The sequence below is a fragment of the Larimichthys crocea genome, chromosome XV (genome assembly GCF_000972845.2).
Source record: "Larimichthys crocea isolate SSNF chromosome XV, L_crocea_2.0, whole genome shotgun sequence".
NCBI lineage: Eukaryota > Metazoa > Chordata > Actinopteri > Sciaenidae > Larimichthys > Larimichthys crocea.
Genome location: NC_040025.1, coordinates 11,856,035 through 11,874,455, shown reverse-complemented (window position 1 = coordinate 11,874,455; position 18,421 = coordinate 11,856,035). Strand labels below are relative to the sequence as shown.

Genomic DNA, 18,421 nt, shown 5'->3' with positions numbered 1-18,421 from the left:
TCTTTAGTTTAATGTCATTCAGACCATTAAACAGATGATTTAGGTTACCAGCACAAGAAGGTCATGTGCCACAGTTTGATCGTCGTAAAGAAAAAGCTGGACACGCAGGATGGTTTCATTCAGCTTTTATTACGTTTAAAGATGCTTGTCATAAGTGTCATAAATGTGTCTGTTATAAATGAAAGTTTGTTCTTTTTAAATAAATATACACATGAAAAGAATTAAGAGTAAATCCCCAAACGTAAAACCACATTTTTAAAATCAGCTGTGGTTTGTCCATGGAGGTGGCAATATAGTGACACCTAGTGTTTGAATGTAAGACTACAATTTTGGTATTGAGCTGTTTCCTGAGGTTTCATGCAGCTTTTACATGTAGAGAATAAAGAAACGGACACTGACACCGTGGAGTCCTTCACTTAAACCCTTCAACCAAAGAATGGATGTTCAGTAAACGGAGTAAACAACTTCCCTTAGTCCTTCCCGAACAGGCCGACAGAAACTTCCCTGATGTAAACACGAGTTTTTCATGGAACAGAAACACTTACAGCATGCCCATCCTCCGGATCCTCGCCGTAACCTTAAAGTATTAAAAGCTATCTAAAAAAAAATAAAAACATTGATGGAATACTGATCAGACTCGTGTGATGTGAAGGCAGCAGCCATATGAGAGACATCATATTTGATATATATATATTTATTCTAAAGGCTTCGTGTCTGGTTACGAATGAGACATTCCTTTGTGTCTTGGTTGGGAGATTCAGAGCGGGTTCGTCCCTGGGGTTAGTTGCCTCCTCGGAGTTCCTCGTCAGGGTTAAAAGGCAGTTCTCTGTATCATCCCGTAGGCCTCGTAGAGTTTGTAGAGGAGCTCCTTCTTCTCCGTCTCAGGCAGGAAGCACGACTCTGCAGAACTGATGTTCTGTAAAGCACAAGAAGTCAATGAAGGTACATCCAAATAATTCATGACTTTTAAAAAGGTGCAGAGATGAGAAGATTGATGTCACTATACAGCCGGTCAGCTTAGCTTTGCCGGATTCACCTCAACCTTTAGACAACAAATATTTTAAGAGATATTTTGTGGAATCTTCTGGTTTGTTGGATAAAAAGACAAGGAGACCCCAGGACTTTTAGCCTTGATACAGGGGGAACACGTTCTACAAAACTTAAGGTTGAACGACCCACGAACACGTAACAACTGAAGACAGCTGTAATAAAGGGCCTGGCAAAGCAACACAAAGCAGGAAACCCAGCGTTATTTGGTGATGTCCATGTACTCTAGACTTCAAGAAACTGTTGTCTACAAAGGATTCTCGACAAAGTGTTAACAACATTTTATTTATGAATATGTTGATTCGTCTAGTTACTTTTGAGCCCCTGAAATAAGGGAACTGTGTATAACCCGGGACTTTCAGCTGTGATGCAGTAGGTGCACGTTCTACCAATCAATGAATCTCTAAAATAAACTGACTTTACTGAATCACCATTGTCACTGACAGAATCAGAAACTGCTGATTCACAGGAAGTTACTTCTGGGTTAAAGGCATATTAAAATCCACAGAAATATTCACGGCGTGATAACTTTTACAGATAAGCGTCTGCTGAGCTATTAATCATTTTTTGGTCTAGACCTGCTGTATGAGATAACTTCTGATATAATTTGGTGCTACATAAATAAAACTTGAGTTGAAATTGAATGAGTGCTACTTAACTAAATGAGACAGCTTTGGACTGGCAACAGTCTGAATGTACTAATGAACTCAATACCATCAGTGTGTTTAATGCAGGGGTGCACAAACTTAATGGGGGAGGCCATGGGCCAAAAGCAAAAGATGCAAAGTGTCACTCGACCCTCCGTGCTCAGATTATGAAGAATAATTCAGAATTAGGGGTCCTTAATATTTAAAGAGCATTTTACCCCACAGAAACAGCATAACCTGAGATTTTTGTTATTTTTTAAAGCCAAATCGAACGTTAGGGTGGGCCAACTTTGGCCCCGTCCCTCCCTGGTTTGCTTATCTTGAAATGACTACGAAACTTTGAGCTAACCAGAAAGAAAAGATTTAAATCAGCAGACAAGAAATTGCCTTTTTTTTTGTGGCTTTTTCAAGCTTGAAGATTGACAGGAGTGAAAGACGGAGGTCGGACTCGAGCCCTGGGCCGCTGCAGAAAGGACCGAGCCCCTTAAACATTGGGACGGACGCTCCACCTACTGAGCTCACCGTCGCCACGCGGTAGTGACAAAACAGCAAAAGAGTCACTGACAGTTAACCCACCATTAAACCATGTACTGTTTTCAAAACACCTTTAATGATGCACTGTGAAATCCATACACAGACCTGATGGAGGATGAACAATGAAGCACAATCCTTCAAGTTAAAATAAGAGCTGAGGCCTTTTGTGTGCAGAGCTTCTTTTATGCTTTAATTAATAACTGAGAAAGGCACTGCCATGCACGGGGCATCTACACCCCGTGCTATCATTTCAAAACCACATTCATCCTGTGAGGCGCCGCTATAATTATGCATGCACTTGATCTCACCAGTCGTTTGAATTCCTCCTCAGTGAATCCCATGTATTTGTGCGCCATGCTGTAGTCGAGGTGCAGGTTCGAGTTGAAGATCAGAGGGTCGTCTGTATTCAGGGAGTAATTAGCCTTGTCCTTCCTGAACCTGCACAAAGGAAGTGATGAAACCCAAAATAAAAATGAATAAAAGGTGGCCCGCAAATCTACCTTTTTTTTTTAATGCAGGTTAATTACCCCGACTATCACTTAAAACAAAATGCAGCTCACGTGACGACGGGATGCTTGGTGAAGTCTGGGTCGCAGGCACCTGTCAGCTTGCTGGAAATAGGACACACCTGCAATCAGAAGAGCACAGGCAGCACTGACAAAACCTCCTCACTGCAGTGTTTTCTTCTTTCAGGCTCCACTAGGGGTCAGCGTATCACTAATTACCTGATGAAACAATCCTACTTTCTTAAAGGATCAGTGTCAGATTCCTGTAGAAGTGTATAACCTTTGTTGAGATTCAGTTTTTTGGATGAAAATGTTGAGCTCCTCACCTCGAAGTGCATGTTCTGAGCCAGCAGCTTCTTGTACAGGACTTGGTCTTCAAGGGTTCTGTAACCGTGTCCAACCCGCTCAGCTTTCAGCACTTCTACAGCCTAAAATATCAAATAAACACACGGTGGGGGTCACGCAAAAAGGTTGGAAAACCACACACACACCAAAAAAAATCCTCTGTTGTACATGTCAGCAGAATCTGCAGGCTATTTCTAGAGACACACACACACACAACTGTTGTGGCATAGCTGAACTGTCACTTTGAAGGATGGCCTCTTTAGAGAGCGGCCTCTTATTACGACAGTGGCCGTCCATTGAGACGTACTCTAGTTTTACACAAAGACACAGCGGCAGAGACGGACACAGACTCGCATCCACACGCATGTATTTGTTCATGTACTCCTTCACGTCTTGTTGTTCTCGTCTCCCTGTTTTCTCGTTGTTAGTGCGTGACTTGATTGTTCTCTGAGGACAGATTAAGACTCTCCGGTGACTCTACCACCCTGTTCAGAAATGTCCCATGTTATTGTTGTAGCAGCTCACCTCCTTCACCGCAGACGGCGGCCCCACCTCTCCAGCGTGGACCGTCCTGTGGACGCCAGAACGCACCGCTTCCTAGCGACAGAATCAATCATGCAACACATCAGCACAGCCAAACATCTGGATTTCACATCTGCAGCGCTGCAGCATCTAAACAAGGAGCATTTTCTCATCAGGGCAGGGGGGAAAGATGTTGCTCTGCTGTGGAAGAAAACACTTCACTCTTCCCCTGGATACACGTTATTTTGTACTTTGTCATCACACTGCTTTAATCATCTGTTTTTATTTCAGTGTTTTTCACCTTGGACGCACCGACCGTGGCTTGCTTAATCTAGTGTGTATCTCGAGGTCATGCAGTTAAGAAGATAACTCTCAATCTTAGCGTGGACTCTGCTCCGTGTTCTTGTTAATAATTGAAGCACGTCCCTGTTTCTTCCATCAATATCGATTCAGCTCGACAGGATTTACAAAAACCTCCTCACACCACGGCGAAATTACACCTCTGCATAATATTGTAGCTGCACAATAGGAATAATAAAGTGTATTCATGTGGCTATCAAAACCAGACATCACTCGAGGAAGGAGGAAAACATGCGAGAAAGTAAACTATACATTTTTGCTCAAATCATACAAACAAACATGAAATTGTATTTCATACACACAAGCAGATAAAATTATCTTAATTAAATAAGTTTATAAAGAAAGGCTTTCAATTAAAACTGGATCTCAGAGACAATTTGAGACAAAAATCTTCCGTACGCCCAAAATCACCAGTTCATCACAGAGCTGACACACAGAGGCAAACATCCGTTCACACTAGTGTTGGGAAGTTCGAGTCTTTTTACTGACTCGGATCACTTACACTAAAATTTAAGTAATTTGGTTCATTTCATTAATTTGAACTGGTGGACGACGTAAAAGAAAAGATCGGCGTTCTCAAACACTGAAGGCAGAAACGATTCAACCCATTTGAAAACCAAGGAAAGCAAAGACACACCACAAAAGTAACGTGTGTCCTGGATCCTCTCTGCCACTGTTAGGACAACAGTGTCTACAGTGACAAATGAAAGAGAGACTGAAACTGGAGGACGCATAGTTGAGTCGTGACTGAATCATTTCTGTTTCCCGTCCTGACTGAGCTCGTGCAAGTTGCCACGTGATGCGGGAAACGCACTGCATGAAAAATCATTTTACAGCATTATTGGTGTTTAATTGCTTTTGACGGATACGGAGCCGGTCAACAAAAGATGTGAAACATCTACAAATACTATACTTCCAGCAGCTCTGAAGAACTATTTGGATTTTATGGTCAGTTTATGAATCATTGACAAAGCTGTGTGCCTTGAATGACTTTTATTATTGCTCACCTTTGCACCGTTACCTGCTTTGGGAGGTTAACACTCAAACAACAGCTCCGAGTATTCCCCTTGATATTTCACAGTGTGTGTGTCGGTTGGTGGTTATTGTTGCCACGGTGACAAACCTCTGTTTGGCTTGTTTATTGTGGTTGTGGCAAACCGAGATTGTCTGACATGAAGACAAGATATTAAAAAAAACAAAAAACAGAAAAGCCAAAACAGACAGAGTCAGGTGCAGACGGTTAATTCAGCGTGAAGAATTGAGCTTAAATATTATGAACTATACCCGCGCTGTCACCTCTACCCTTCCTTTATCCGTGCAAGTAATTAATTTCATGTAAGACTTGGTCCACGTCCAGCGCTGTAGTGTATTAACTGATTAATCTACCACATTCATTACGGTCTGACAGGCGAGAGTGATTACTTACTGCGACGTTCTCTGAATTCATCAATAAACGCTGGCTGAGAACCAAATTAGACTTCAGAGCTTCAGAGGAAATTAGTTTTAAGTTGTTACACAAGATTTTTTTAAAGTCCTGACTCCAGTTTGAGGCCATTCAAAGAACATCTCACGGTTAATCCGTCCTCTCTGTGGCTACAAGACAAGAGCTTCAAATTCTTTCTAAGGATTCCTGAAAGTTGCTGGAGCGTCTAATCGTGTTCATATTTCGATGAGCGTGCAGCCTGTGGGAACATGAGCTGGACAATAAACAGCATAAAACTGACACAATATGTGTTATTAATAAATAAATAGAAAACATGCTTTGCTTTGCTTCAGTGTCAAGATAAGCAGTACTGTTTTTACACTGTGTGTCAGGGACACTCAGCTGCAAAACAAGCCGTCATTCAGCTGACCTCGCTTATTATTATTTCCATTATTGCTGAGGTTGCAGTACAGGTTATTGCTGCGTGGCATGTGGGGCTGTAATTAAATAAAACAAAGCAGTATCGAGATGCATCACAGCCCACGCCTTTCTAATCTCCCACACGCCTTCAGCGTTCATTGTCCGTCGGCGTTTTAAGTTCCAACACGCTCACCTCGTAGGCGCTCTTGTGTTCTGGATTGGCTTCACAGTTGAGCAACTCGTCACCCGCCAGGTCGATGGCGACCACTCCTTCGTGGCGATATTTCTTACACAGCTCCACGATGTCCATGGACCAGCCTGAGAGAGAGTTTAAAAACACACACTTATCACCATGGTCCTGCCCATTCACACACACACACACACACACACACACACATTCAAACACACACATGCAGATGATGAATCTATGAAACGTGATGATGCAGTTTGAGCATCATGCTTCATCACTCTGCATCAATCTACAGCTACGAGAAGCACAAGACGACATTAAAGCAACAATTCTCTCATGAACTAACAGACTTTAAATCCTGTTGATGCTACACTGACCTTTAATCTGTCATTCGTACGTCTGTTCTCACACTGTGTAACTTTGGGCTCTGGGTCGGGAGCCCAAAGTTTATTATTTTTCACTGATTCTGGTGAAACTGGATCATATTTTATGGAGAACATGTTTCCTGATGGAGAGTGAAGTAAACTGTAGCTGCTGTTAGCTCAGTTTGTTAGCTGGACTGTGAGCTCAGAGCACCGAGGGGATGTTAGTGTTTGTACCACAGATGTTTTGGATCAAGACGGGAAGACGAGATTTTCAGCAATAGGATGCGGTGGGAACCGATTTCGTGCCAGAACCGGAGCTGGACAAGAGTAAATCTGGGACTTTTAGCTGTTGGCAGAGCTTGGTGGAATAAAAGGCTGAAAGCTGGGCTTCTTGCTGTTTAAACAAAATGTGGCAGTAGCTGTCTTTGTCTGACTGACAGTAACCAGGGCCAAGAGTTTGATACCACTCTTAAGTCTGTAAATATGGAGCTACTAGTTGTGTTATGTTAGTTATGCTTGGCATGCGCGGCATCAGTGTTCTTATCTAACTCTTAGAGCATATTTCTTCTATCCAACTTCTTCTGTAATTTGCTGCATCGTTTCCTGACTCTTATTAAACATCGCCTACTTCTACATAGCACTCATGCGTGATTTTATCTAGATTAATTTGCATACAGGTATAAAACACTGCACTGAAGTATCAGACTGCATGTTAACTGTGTTACGCTGCTGCAGCTTGTGGGATTCGTCGTTTTCCTAAAATAGCGGCTCATGATCTCTAATGACAAAATCAGATATCCTCTGTAAGTTCAGGAAGTATGTGTAACGGCAGATATGAATATGCACTCGGCTGCGTGGTTACACAGGAAGCAGCTGCATGAATCGAGCAACAGACTTATCTCGTGTTGCTGCTCGTAGAAATATCTCGTGTTACCACGGTTACAGACTTTATACACCTGCTGTTGTTGGTATTACTGCAACTACTTCTAATAGTACTATTATAGCACATAACATCAGTTTGACAGTGCTGGTTTTAAGCATCAGAGGATGAATGCTGGTGATGTTGGTGATGCCCTGACTTTTCTCAGACTGCGAAATTCATATTTATGTTCCAGTCTGTTCACTGTTACGGCCGTCGCCGTTTCGCCCTGCGCATATATGTGTGTGTGTAGTGTTTGTTTTCCCACTATAGGTAAATTCAGGTGTGGCGTTCCCGGTCCCTGGTGGCCCCAAACTGGAGTAGGCGGGGACAACACGTTCGGCAGCTGAGCAGGCCAGGATTGGTGCGGCATGATTTCCGCGCCACCAATGAGAGGGCCCCCGCAGCAGCATCACCGGGATTTAAATCGCGCCGCCCGAGCATCGTGGCGGCTTCACTTGTGTGGCTGGTGTTTGTGAGCTTGCCTCGTTTGTTAGTATTCTAACTGTGGAGGATAGTGTATTGAATTGTTGGGACTGGGCAGGGATTAGTTTAGATTAATATCCTGATCACACTAGAGTGTATTTCTATTAGCCCATAGTTTGGGTGCTGTTTTGATGTGTTTTTGTTATTTAGAGTTGGACTACGTTAGTGAGGTTTTTTCTTTCTCGTTTTGAGTTTCTAGTTAGAAATAAGCTCTGTTAGAGTTCTTCTTTTGTTATATTTGTTTGTTCGTAACAGCACTCGCTCGCCCTTAGTTCCCTTTTGCCTCACCTCCGTTTGTAAAACAATCTAAAAACTTTCATTTAATAAAATACTTTTATTTAATGACCTTTAAAACCTGGTTCTTATGTTACTTCTTTCATACCCTTTTATGGTCGTAACATCACATTATTCTTTAAACGTGGCTGATATGAACTGGTCCTGAAACTAAAAACAATAATAAAACAATCGTGCGTCACACACAGCTCGCTGTCGTACAGAAGTAATCACGGAGGCCACTGAGGTCAGCGTTTATGTGTTTTCATATGTTTTACGGGGCCCTGTGCTGCAGCAGATCCTCCACAAAGTTTCAGGAGGTGAAGCGACTCTTAAATCTGAGTGCATTATCTAATAAGAATAACTGAGGCAGAGCATTGAGGACAGAGGACAGTACAGTGAGGAACCTTATCTCACAAGGTTGTTTTGGCAGACGGGAGCATGAACAGTTCATTACTTGGCATGTGGCGCATGCAGCATAGAATGGACCTGGCTTTGATATTGAAGGCCCTCTCCCCCTCGCTGAGGCCCTCGTTAACAAGGTGCACCACCTCATCCGGGGTCAGGTCACCTCTGAGGGAAAAGCAAGAAAAACATGCGATGATATAACACGACGCAGGATTCACCGTCGGCCTGCAGCCACTCAGATAAACACTCACTCTTCCTGGTCCCATGGTATGGGATCCACTTTGGCGTTAGCCAGGAAATGCGGGCTGTATCTGACCTCCACATAAATCACTCCCTCCTTGGCTTTGTCCTCAACGAACTCGTAGGCTATCCTCTTTATGGCGTCTCTGTCGCCACTGAAAGAGAAGAAAGAAAAACAAGATGAGCCCCGTCATTCTTATCTCAGCAGGACAAATAAAACCATTAGCCACCGCTAATTCATCATCTGAACCAGGATGAGTAATGAGCTTTTACAGTTTTACAGACGCGATACAGCTTATTGCTTTAAACACACATCTGCATCTCGAGGTATATATTAACAGCAATTGATGACGTATCATAAAATGAATCATGGAAATATCATAAATGACGTCTGTGTGTGCCATGGGTCATCGGAGGTGACACACATCCTTTACCCAGGCTCAAAGTATGAAAGTAAAAAACAGTCTTTGTCTCTCTAAACTGCATTTCTGCTTCTGTCTGCTTCATCTTGTCTCGTCTTGTACTCTGCTTCTGTCATGTTATGTCTGTCATGTGTGATATGAATTGCTCTTGAGTATAATAATAACCCTCCAATCAAAATGCAGGGAGTATAAAGTCTAGATATTTGTGTAAAAAAACTGCTCAAGTACAGCAGCGATGTACGAATGCAGGGCTTTATTTCTCTCATCATCAACTTGTAGAGAAACAGAAAAGATGTTTTTATAGTTACAGAAGTGTCAGTGTGAATTTAAATAAAACATATCGACTGTTTTATGCTCAGCCTAGTTTGGAGTCATTAATCCGTACGAGATCTGAACACACATGGTTGTTTCTTCCTCTGATAAATCTTTGCATAACCATGTGTGTAAAAAAACAAAGTCAATGAATTGAAAATGGATCGTCGTTCTATAAAAATGTGAAGATTTCTAGCTTCAGACAGTAAATCTGAAGTTTGAAAAACATTTCTTACTATTTTCAGACATAAAATCGAGAGACTAATCTGCAGATAGATAACGAAAATGATCTTTAGTTGCAGCTCAGGAGTTAAATATTAATAATGTCGGGAAGCGGCCTTATTTATTTATAAAATGCCCGGCCCGCATGACAATACAGAGCAGCGTTGTGAAAATATTATCCCAGTCTGTCGCTTCCTTTAGACTCAGCAGCAACGGACAACAACAACACGGCTTCCAGCATTTACACTCAAAGTGAATGCCTGTTGTTGTTCTCCTGCCCTCACACACACACACACACACACACACACACACACACACACACACACACACACACAACAATTCTGCATTAACTGAACTCAGCTAGCAGGTTCCCTCATGTTGTTGAAGCCATACTGCACACACAGCTTTCAAGAGCCTCGATACAGAAGGGTCCATTCAGCACTGCTGCGCGCTGCGGCCCGGTCCACTACAGACCCTCATTGTTGGGAAGCTTTCACGGCTGTTGAGTATCTGAAAGGCCGTATTTGGTCTCAGCCCTGTCACTGGAGGACTAAAATAAGACAGAGTGACACCGGAAAGAGCGGCTTTACTCTCCTTTTTGGTTTGACTGCCCGAGGTGACACTCGATCTCAGCGGTGATGTGTTCCCGTTCTGCGTGTGTGGAATCTGAAATCACCCCCGCCCCGCCGTCATGTTACAGAATCACATTGCATAATCCTGAAGTCACACACTCTGCTTTTTAAAAGGCCCTGAATGCATCTTAATAGCATAATATAACTGCACGTGTGATAACAGACTGCGCAGCTGGACTCTGACCCTCGTTGCAGAGCATTCCTGTGACACTAACGAGGTGGACCCTGACTGTTAATTGCTCAGATCTCGCTCTTTGCACTCCTGTCACCTGCTCAGCAAGAAAACACCTCCGGTAATTATGAAACCGTTTTTTTACGGCGACGTGTCAGCACTTACGCAACCACGTGCATGTACTCTGCGAACTTGCCCAGGAACTTGGTGAGGGTCGCGGGCTCTTTGAGAATAATATTCCGTGTCATCTCCTCCACCGTGTCCGCTTGCAGACGGATGCCTCGTCTCCTGGAAGAAGGAGAGGAGAGGAAACAGAAACGGTTTCAAGGACAAGTGTTGAAATTGAAATGTTTCATTTTCTAGCCAGAAGCCAAAGCAAACCTGATTTGCTCAACAGAGAGCTTTTGTTTGTGTGATGTATTGCAGCCTGAGATGTTGACTTGAAAAATAAATAAAAGGAGCTCTTGGAACTGAGCCAGGATTTAGTTAGCCGAGTATTTTACCTCAGAGCCCCACAGAGATTCGAGCAGTTAAAGCCGCCAAATAATACCAATGACAATGGGTAACTTGGAGGGAGTCACTCATAGCGACGAACCAACTGAGAATTATCACCTGACTTTGCTGTTCTCCTCGGCTCTATGGAGCATTTTAGCGTCTTTAAGCGCATTGTTTTGATTTTATGATGTCACCTGTCTCATTTCTAGATGGAGCAGACTCACAAAAACTTCTATCAGTGACATAGTCTAGCATTAAAGAGGCAGATATCTCCTTCAGGAGCTAGAAGGTGAGTCGATATTTGACATTGGACATTCATCATGTGGGAAGAAACATTGACTGGAAAGAACACAAACAGTGATAATAGTGTGTTAATATCAGAGTGAACTAACTTACTTGGCAACGTCAAGAATAGTCTGCACCCTGATGGCTCCATCGAGGTGGACGTGTAGCTCGACCTGCGCATGAGAAAGCACACGATGATAAATAATGAATCAAGTCAATTAAAGCAAATTCTTTTCAAACAGATGGCCGTATATAAATATATGTGTGTTTAAAAAGAGAGCAGCATAGAGAGAGAGTCGTGGTGGCGGTGGAAGTGAAAAAGTTGAACGTTTTGGCTGCAGCCCATCATGAATGCAGAACGCATGACTCGGCGAGGAATGGTGAAAAGGCCGCGGGTGCCACAGAGGAGTCATCTCTCCTTCCAGGCGTGATTTATTCCGGCAGATGACACGGATAAATCACGCCCCTCCTTTAAACAACCGAGGCTTAAACTACGCTCCTCTGAAAGGTGAAGAAGAAAATGAAATTAAAGCTCAGCTGGGAGCACTGGCGTGTTTCCAGTTGAATCTTTTCTCACCTCTCAGTTCATTCTCGATCATCTAAGTTTGTCTGTGCGTTGTAAAATATGTTAAATGCTCTAAAATCTTCAGTTTATGACATGAATACAGTGTTTTCTGCCTGTGTCAGGACAGTAGAGCTCAAAGATTAGTCGGAGAGAAATCCATCAAGCAAAACCACCAACTATGCTCTGGATCTCCGGTTCTCTAATGATGATGATTCGCTTTTTTTCTGCTGCTTTCAATTGATTTTTTTTTTTTCCAGGAATGGGGCTTTGGACTGTTCTGGTCAAGCAAATAATGTGTGGAGCTGGTGTCGTGCCAGAACAGGAGCTGCCAGCAGCTCAGCAGCCTCGATGGGCATAATAAGAGGACGAAGGAGATTAAGAAGAGAAAAGTAGAAAAGAGCAAGAAGCCGAAGAGTGAAGAGTAACTCTGGGACTGACTTTTAAGTTGTTGGACTAGTAAGAAATATTATCTGGCTGCTATGTCGGGTGTTGTTGATCATGATTGATGTTTGGCTGTTAACACTTGTACAGCTGTCCATATTTACCACAGCGCTCTGAAACAGGGGAGGCTAAATCACAAAAAGACCAATTTGTACATATTCGTCTGGAACACATTTTAAACAGATTCGTTCACACTGTTTCTCAACAGTGTTTTACTCATGACCACAGTGAGGGTCTAATATCGTCAACATCTGTTGATTTTGTTGAAATGTTCAGTTAAATTTGGAAACACGGGTCGAGCTGAAAGGATCTCCTGGAGAAAAATGATTCCCAGTCAGAGCCTCACAGGAGCGATCAGGGTGGGATGTAATAAAATAAGTATATTTCTTCTTCTTGGACATGAAGCTGGAATGATTACAGATGCTGAATGCTGCTTGTCGTCCATCTGACTGGACAAGAGAAGGAACACATATTTGAGTGAAACGTTTATTTATGTATTTACTGCGAGTGAGTAATGTTCCACTTCAGCTCAGTGTTTGTATTGACCTTATTTTTTCTCAAATGTCCTGAAAGCAACTGCAGCTTCAACGTGAGCAGGCGTCAGGAGGTTTCACGTCAAACCTGAAGTGAACTCATGACCCTCTGTAACGCTCAACTTCCCATTCCACTTCCTGTGTACTGTGTTATTTTGGATTTTATTGCATAATAAAAACAGAATGTTCAGCAGACTCGGAGGGTAACTTTCTGATGATTTAAATAGTTGATTAATCAATAAAATAACTGTTAACCTATAACCTCCTGCTCCTTTATCATCTACAATAAAGCCTCATTATGTAACGTTTGTATCGTATTTATAGAGAAATGGAAAATGGATGGAGGAAATGTTTTCTGGTTTTCGCTCTGATGCCTCAACTCTCTCTGAGTTTCCTGATGGACAGTGAAGTAAACTTCAGGGAGCGTTAGTGTTTGAAGACGAAGAAGAGGAGGTCTACAGGCCCAGATGTGGGTAAATGCAGAGCCGGTGTCGTGCCAGAATCGGAGCTGGGCAAGCGGGCAATGTAACTCCTCTATGGACATAATGACAGAGGTGAAGAGAGCGAAGAGGACGTTGTCAGAAGAAGCCAAGAAAAAGGAAAGAGTGAGCGAGCAAGAAGCCGCCTGGTTCTACGTAATGTTTACAACCAGACATAATGTGAACTTTGAGCGTCCCCCTTTTATTTACATCTCTTCAGTGAAGCATCAGAGCTGCTCACAGACAGCAGACAGCTGGTTAATGCATCTTCAAGTTCAGGATATCCTGTGGCTGCTCTCTCAGTACACGCAGAGCTTCGTGTGCATTGTGGTAACTCATAGAGCGGATGTTAGATGGATGTATATCTGCATTTCAGCGCTCTGTTATTGTGACTGAATGTACTATATGCAGCATCATATGCACAAATCTGTTTCGCAAGAAAGGAATCAGCGATCAACTCCCCAAATAGGCGACGTTAGGCAATTCTGAGAAACCATGACATGCAGGAAGTTCATATCTTGTGAATGAGAAGCACGTCACTGAAGGTGACGCAACTGTTTAATGCAACATTCAAATTTTCTGCAAGTTAAACATTCTTAGTTAAACATGTTTGAACCATGTTTAACTTGGTAAATTTAGGTGTTTCCTGTAAAATGGTCCCCTGCTATCTGCAGACACAGTTAGCAGCCAGATGCAGTTTCAGGAGTTAATAAGCAGTTAAATACTTCAGCAAGTCTTTAGGCTAAAGCTGTTTGTTGTTCAGGAAGCCTTTGAGAATATATTACATGTAAAATATGATCCAGTTCCACTGGATAAAGTTATGAAGTTGTGTTTTTTTTTGTACAATCGTATCAGCCTTGTCACTTAAAGACTGTATCAAGCTGCAAAATTAGTATACAAACAACTTTTTAATCATTTACCAGGAAATTATAAAACCTGAAATCTGTTGATGTTGCCAGATACAGGCACAAGTGACACAAACAGCATATATGAAGCAGGGATAGTGAGCTGGTGAAGGTTGCTGCGACAGTGAGCCCAGGAGTCGTATCAATTCTACAACAGCAAATTAATATTTAATGATATTATCTCTGCAGGCAGCCAGCACTCCCAGAAGTCTCTCCTGTCACACGCTGTGTTGCAACAGAGCCTTTATATGAGTGCTGTACAGTATATATCTCTTTCCACTCCACTGTCACTCATTTCAGAGACTCCAAAGTCTATAGTGTGCATGTCATGGCTGTGTGCATTTCACTTTAAGGCTTTGTGATGCAAGTCAGGTGCCTCTAGTAGCAAATATAGGAAGTCCACACAGAGAAACATGGTGATGCGTGAAGCTCAGAGGCATGGATTAAAGAAGGTGAATCCACGAGCATGCATTCATGCAGAATAAATAATTAAATAATTAAAAAGCAGATTTGAAGTGTAGGAATCAGTTTCATTTCTTTTGTTGCATGGCAGCTTGAATTACTCCTACAAAAAAAAACAAAAAAACAAAAAAACAAGAGAGCGGCTGGTGAACTTGTGTTTTTACCGCGGTGTTCGGTTTAAAGCCGGGTCCTCACATGCCAGCAACAGAAAAGCTCTTCCTTGTGTTTACTGTGTATCAAACACACACAGACACACACACTGTGGCAGCGGTAGGACTAAATCAAAGTGTCCTGATTATATATTTTTAATTTCTTTATTTACATGTTCATCCAGTGCGCTTCTTCTTGCCACAGGGACTCGGGGTGTTTTTATTTTTTACGCACAAACAACGTGCGTAAAAATCCAGGAAAACGTGCCCGAGGCTATAATTCATCACCTTTCTATTGAAACGATAACGTACCTTTGGCTTGTTGAATACCACTTGTTCAGATGAGAGCTCGGCCATCGTAAAGAGCCTGCGGCTGCCGGTGAGTCTGCTGGTGCACAGAGAGCTGAGGACTGGGGAGCCAAACCCTACCGCGGCTCGTCTGGCTATTATATGCATGGCTCCGGGACACGCCTTTTTTTTCTTCTTTCATACACCCACCACAAAAAAGCACCGTCAAGTGCTCGATGACCGTTCAGCAAAGTGAGAGGCTGGACGGCCCCAGCACGGAGCAGCACCAGCAGACAGTGTATGCATTATCACCTGTGCGCTAAGAGTATGTAGAAGGATTATCGGCCCTGGATGGCAGCAGCTTTGCACCCATGTGATGAGAGCTTTACCGCCGGGGCTAATTATGTCAAACCGTTACACAGTGAAGCAAAGTGTGGCTGCAGAAGATGCAACATTCTTTGAATGGCCCCTGAGGAATGTGCTGACTTGGTGACAGGGAGGAGAGTTCGTTTATTACAGAGTGATGCTGTTATGAAGGAATAATAACTCTCATTGTTGTTCATGGAGATTTGCCTCCTAAAGCTCATTAACATGATTGTTCAGTTTGTTTGGACCACAGCTGTAAAGCATGGTTAAATACAGACATCCATAAGTTATATATTGTATTTGTTTGTTTGTCAGAGCTCTAACCAAGTAACTGCAGTTCCTCAAACGTCCACTTGAGGCTGGCTCCAGAAGTGAGTCAGTCTCCATAAGTCCCCATGTTAGACAGCAGAAATAAACATGTTTACAGCCTGGTACAAAAAACAGTTTTGGTCTCTGTAGCTAATTTCCCCGTTCATGACAACTGTACTGAGGGTGAATTTATATACAACTCACCTGTTCACATTATATTAAGGCTTCAACCAGGCGGGTCTGCCAATTTTTCTCACAATAATTGTGTAATAGATCATTTTCACCCCACAAAAATTTGCGAGAATTAAGAAATAACAGAGGAGATAATGAGTAAACTGCAAGAATGATGCAATAAAAAAAGCTACTTTTGACAAAAACTATTACTATTTATACATTATTTATAAATTATTCCATTATTCCTGAATGTTCTATCAATCATAAACACATATAAACTAATAACCCAGCATATAAATAGGTTAATAAATGAAATAAACTAATAACCCAGCATATAAATAGGTTAATAAATGAAATAAAAAGTGACTAAAAGTTTAAAGTTATGCAGGATTAAGAGCGTGGACGCTTTGATTGACAGGTGGCCAATGTCCACCAATGATCTATGATCAAGTTTTTTAGATGAGCCTGGAGGTGTCCATTCTTTATACCGTCACTGGGTCTCACAGGGAATGATTAACAGTTAACAGACACAGTGTCAAGATGTCTCAGACGTTCACTGTACCTGTAAATTATTTATTCTCTCTGTTTAAATTCAGTTTTTGTTCTTTAAACATGTAAACATCCATAAAGCTACCAGCTACATAAAGTATTTACTTTATCATCCTTTGCACTGTTGTCTCACTCTATTGTCTGCTGTGCCTTGTTTTTAGCTGCATATATGTCTCTATGTCTGTACACTGAGAGCAAAGTGAAGCCGGAAAATACAAATGACTTGTATGTGAACACACACATGAGTTTATGACTTCAACAGAAATATTTATTTGATCATGCACAACAACATAAAACTATTTGATGTAATAAAAATGTTTTCTAGTAATTCTGAAGTTCGAGCCTACAAAGAAGGTGCTAGTTTAATAGTTTTCTACATATTTGGTGTTGATATACATATTTAAAGAATTATTGTTTCCACCCTGTGATGACCTGGTGACTTATTCAGGGTGTACCACGGCGCCAGCCCCGCTGTGACCCTGATGAGGATACAGTTACAGCGACAGATGATGGATGGATTCCTGTTCACAGTGCCAGAGTAATCAAAACATGAATAATAGCAACGCCTTCCTCTGAAACCTCATCAGCATCATTGCCTTGTGTGTGTGTGACTTGCTCTTCTGTGTCCTCTTCCATTGCCCAGATCTGTTGCTTACTGACTAAAAAAAAAGGAGCTTTGGCATATTTCTCTTTGACTTTGAAACACAGAAACAGCTGCAGTGCTTCAGTCATGTGTTCGTGGCTCCTCCAGGAGATCTTTACAGATGTTTTGAGCTCCATATCGAGTCCCAGGGGGCTAAAAGAAATCCTTTATATCTCTTGGGAAATTAGATTCAAACGGCTTTTGAGTTATTACTCACTAATAATATAACAGAATAGAATAATCTATTGCTTTTGCTGTCAACTGTCAACTACTGAACTGAAACAACATGTGGTGTCTTTGCCAGTTAGCAACACCTTGTGGTTGTGGTTCAAATGAAACGTGCAGTGTTTTATCAACAGACCCAGGTGCAGGTGCAGGTGCAGGGCTGGACCTAAAACAGGAACAAACACGACACAGGGCCGGACGTGGTAGGTGGATATCTTGACGCAAAGCCAAAAATACACAGAGCAGGAGGAGAGCGAATGATGTGGAGGCATCTGGGCGGTAGAGACGTTTTTTTCATAGGTTGTATTGGATGATGAGCAGCAGGCGGTGAAGTGTTCGGGCAGGTAAAAATCAGCCTCATCATAACAGTTTTTGACTCTCCTTTCTTTTCCGTTACATGCTCATTAGTGTGTAAACAGTTATACTTCTGTTCCTGATTTGCAGCTTTTGAGCTTCTAAGTCTCCACCATCTACCCAAAGGCGTCATTTACACCCGTCTGTGAACTGTTCGACATCTCATTCAAACACTCGATGTTAGGAGGTAGAGGTCTGGCTCACAGTTTGTTCATCCCAAAGGGGCTCAGTGGGGGACTGAGGTCTGGATTCTTACACAAACATTTCCTTTATTAACTTTGCTTTCTGCAGAGGTTCGTTATCATGTTGAAACAGGAAATGGCTTTACCCCAAACGGCTGTAAAGCGTCACATGCTGCAGTATTCAAGAAATACTTTGACATTACATATATGTACAGTAGAGAGGTAGATATTGGATTAAACAGTTGAGTAGCAGCAGGTAAAAAAGGTGCGATGTGCATGGACATAATGTGCAAGTTTACATTTACAATCTGAGAAGCCTGTGAGAAGAAACTGTTTCCCATCCTGGAAGCGTTGGTCCTCAAACTTCTTGCAGAAGGCAGCAGGGAAAAGAGTCTGTGGGAGGCGTGAGATGGATCATCTGCAATGCTTTGCTGTTGTAAATGTCCGTGACAGAGGGGAGAGAGACCCGGATGATCTTCCCGGCTGTCCTCCCAATAGGAGACGGTGCAGTTGTTAAACTGAATTCCACCTGTCAGGTCTGCTAAAGCTCAATGATTAACGTGTTTTATCTT

General features: G+C 42.3%; 1 protein-coding gene across 1 annotated transcript; it reads right to left on the bottom strand.

Annotated features, from left to right (window-relative positions):
- Positions 1–110: 110 nt before the first annotated feature.
- On the bottom strand, positions 111–15,216 carry ada (adenosine deaminase). Its single transcript, XM_010737067.3, has 11 exons — positions 15,072–15,216; positions 11,337–11,398; positions 10,611–10,733; positions 8,697–8,840; positions 8,495–8,610; positions 5,998–6,122; positions 3,605–3,676; positions 3,061–3,162; positions 2,789–2,856; positions 2,537–2,666; positions 111–916 (listed from the first exon to the last, which is right to left on the bottom strand). Exons 1-11 carry the CDS (start codon positions 15,213–15,215, stop codon positions 812–814), a joined length of 1,191 nt encoding a protein of 396 aa, XP_010735369.2. The 5' UTR covers position 15,216; the 3' UTR covers positions 111–811.
- Positions 15,217–18,421: the final 3,205 nt, after the last annotated feature.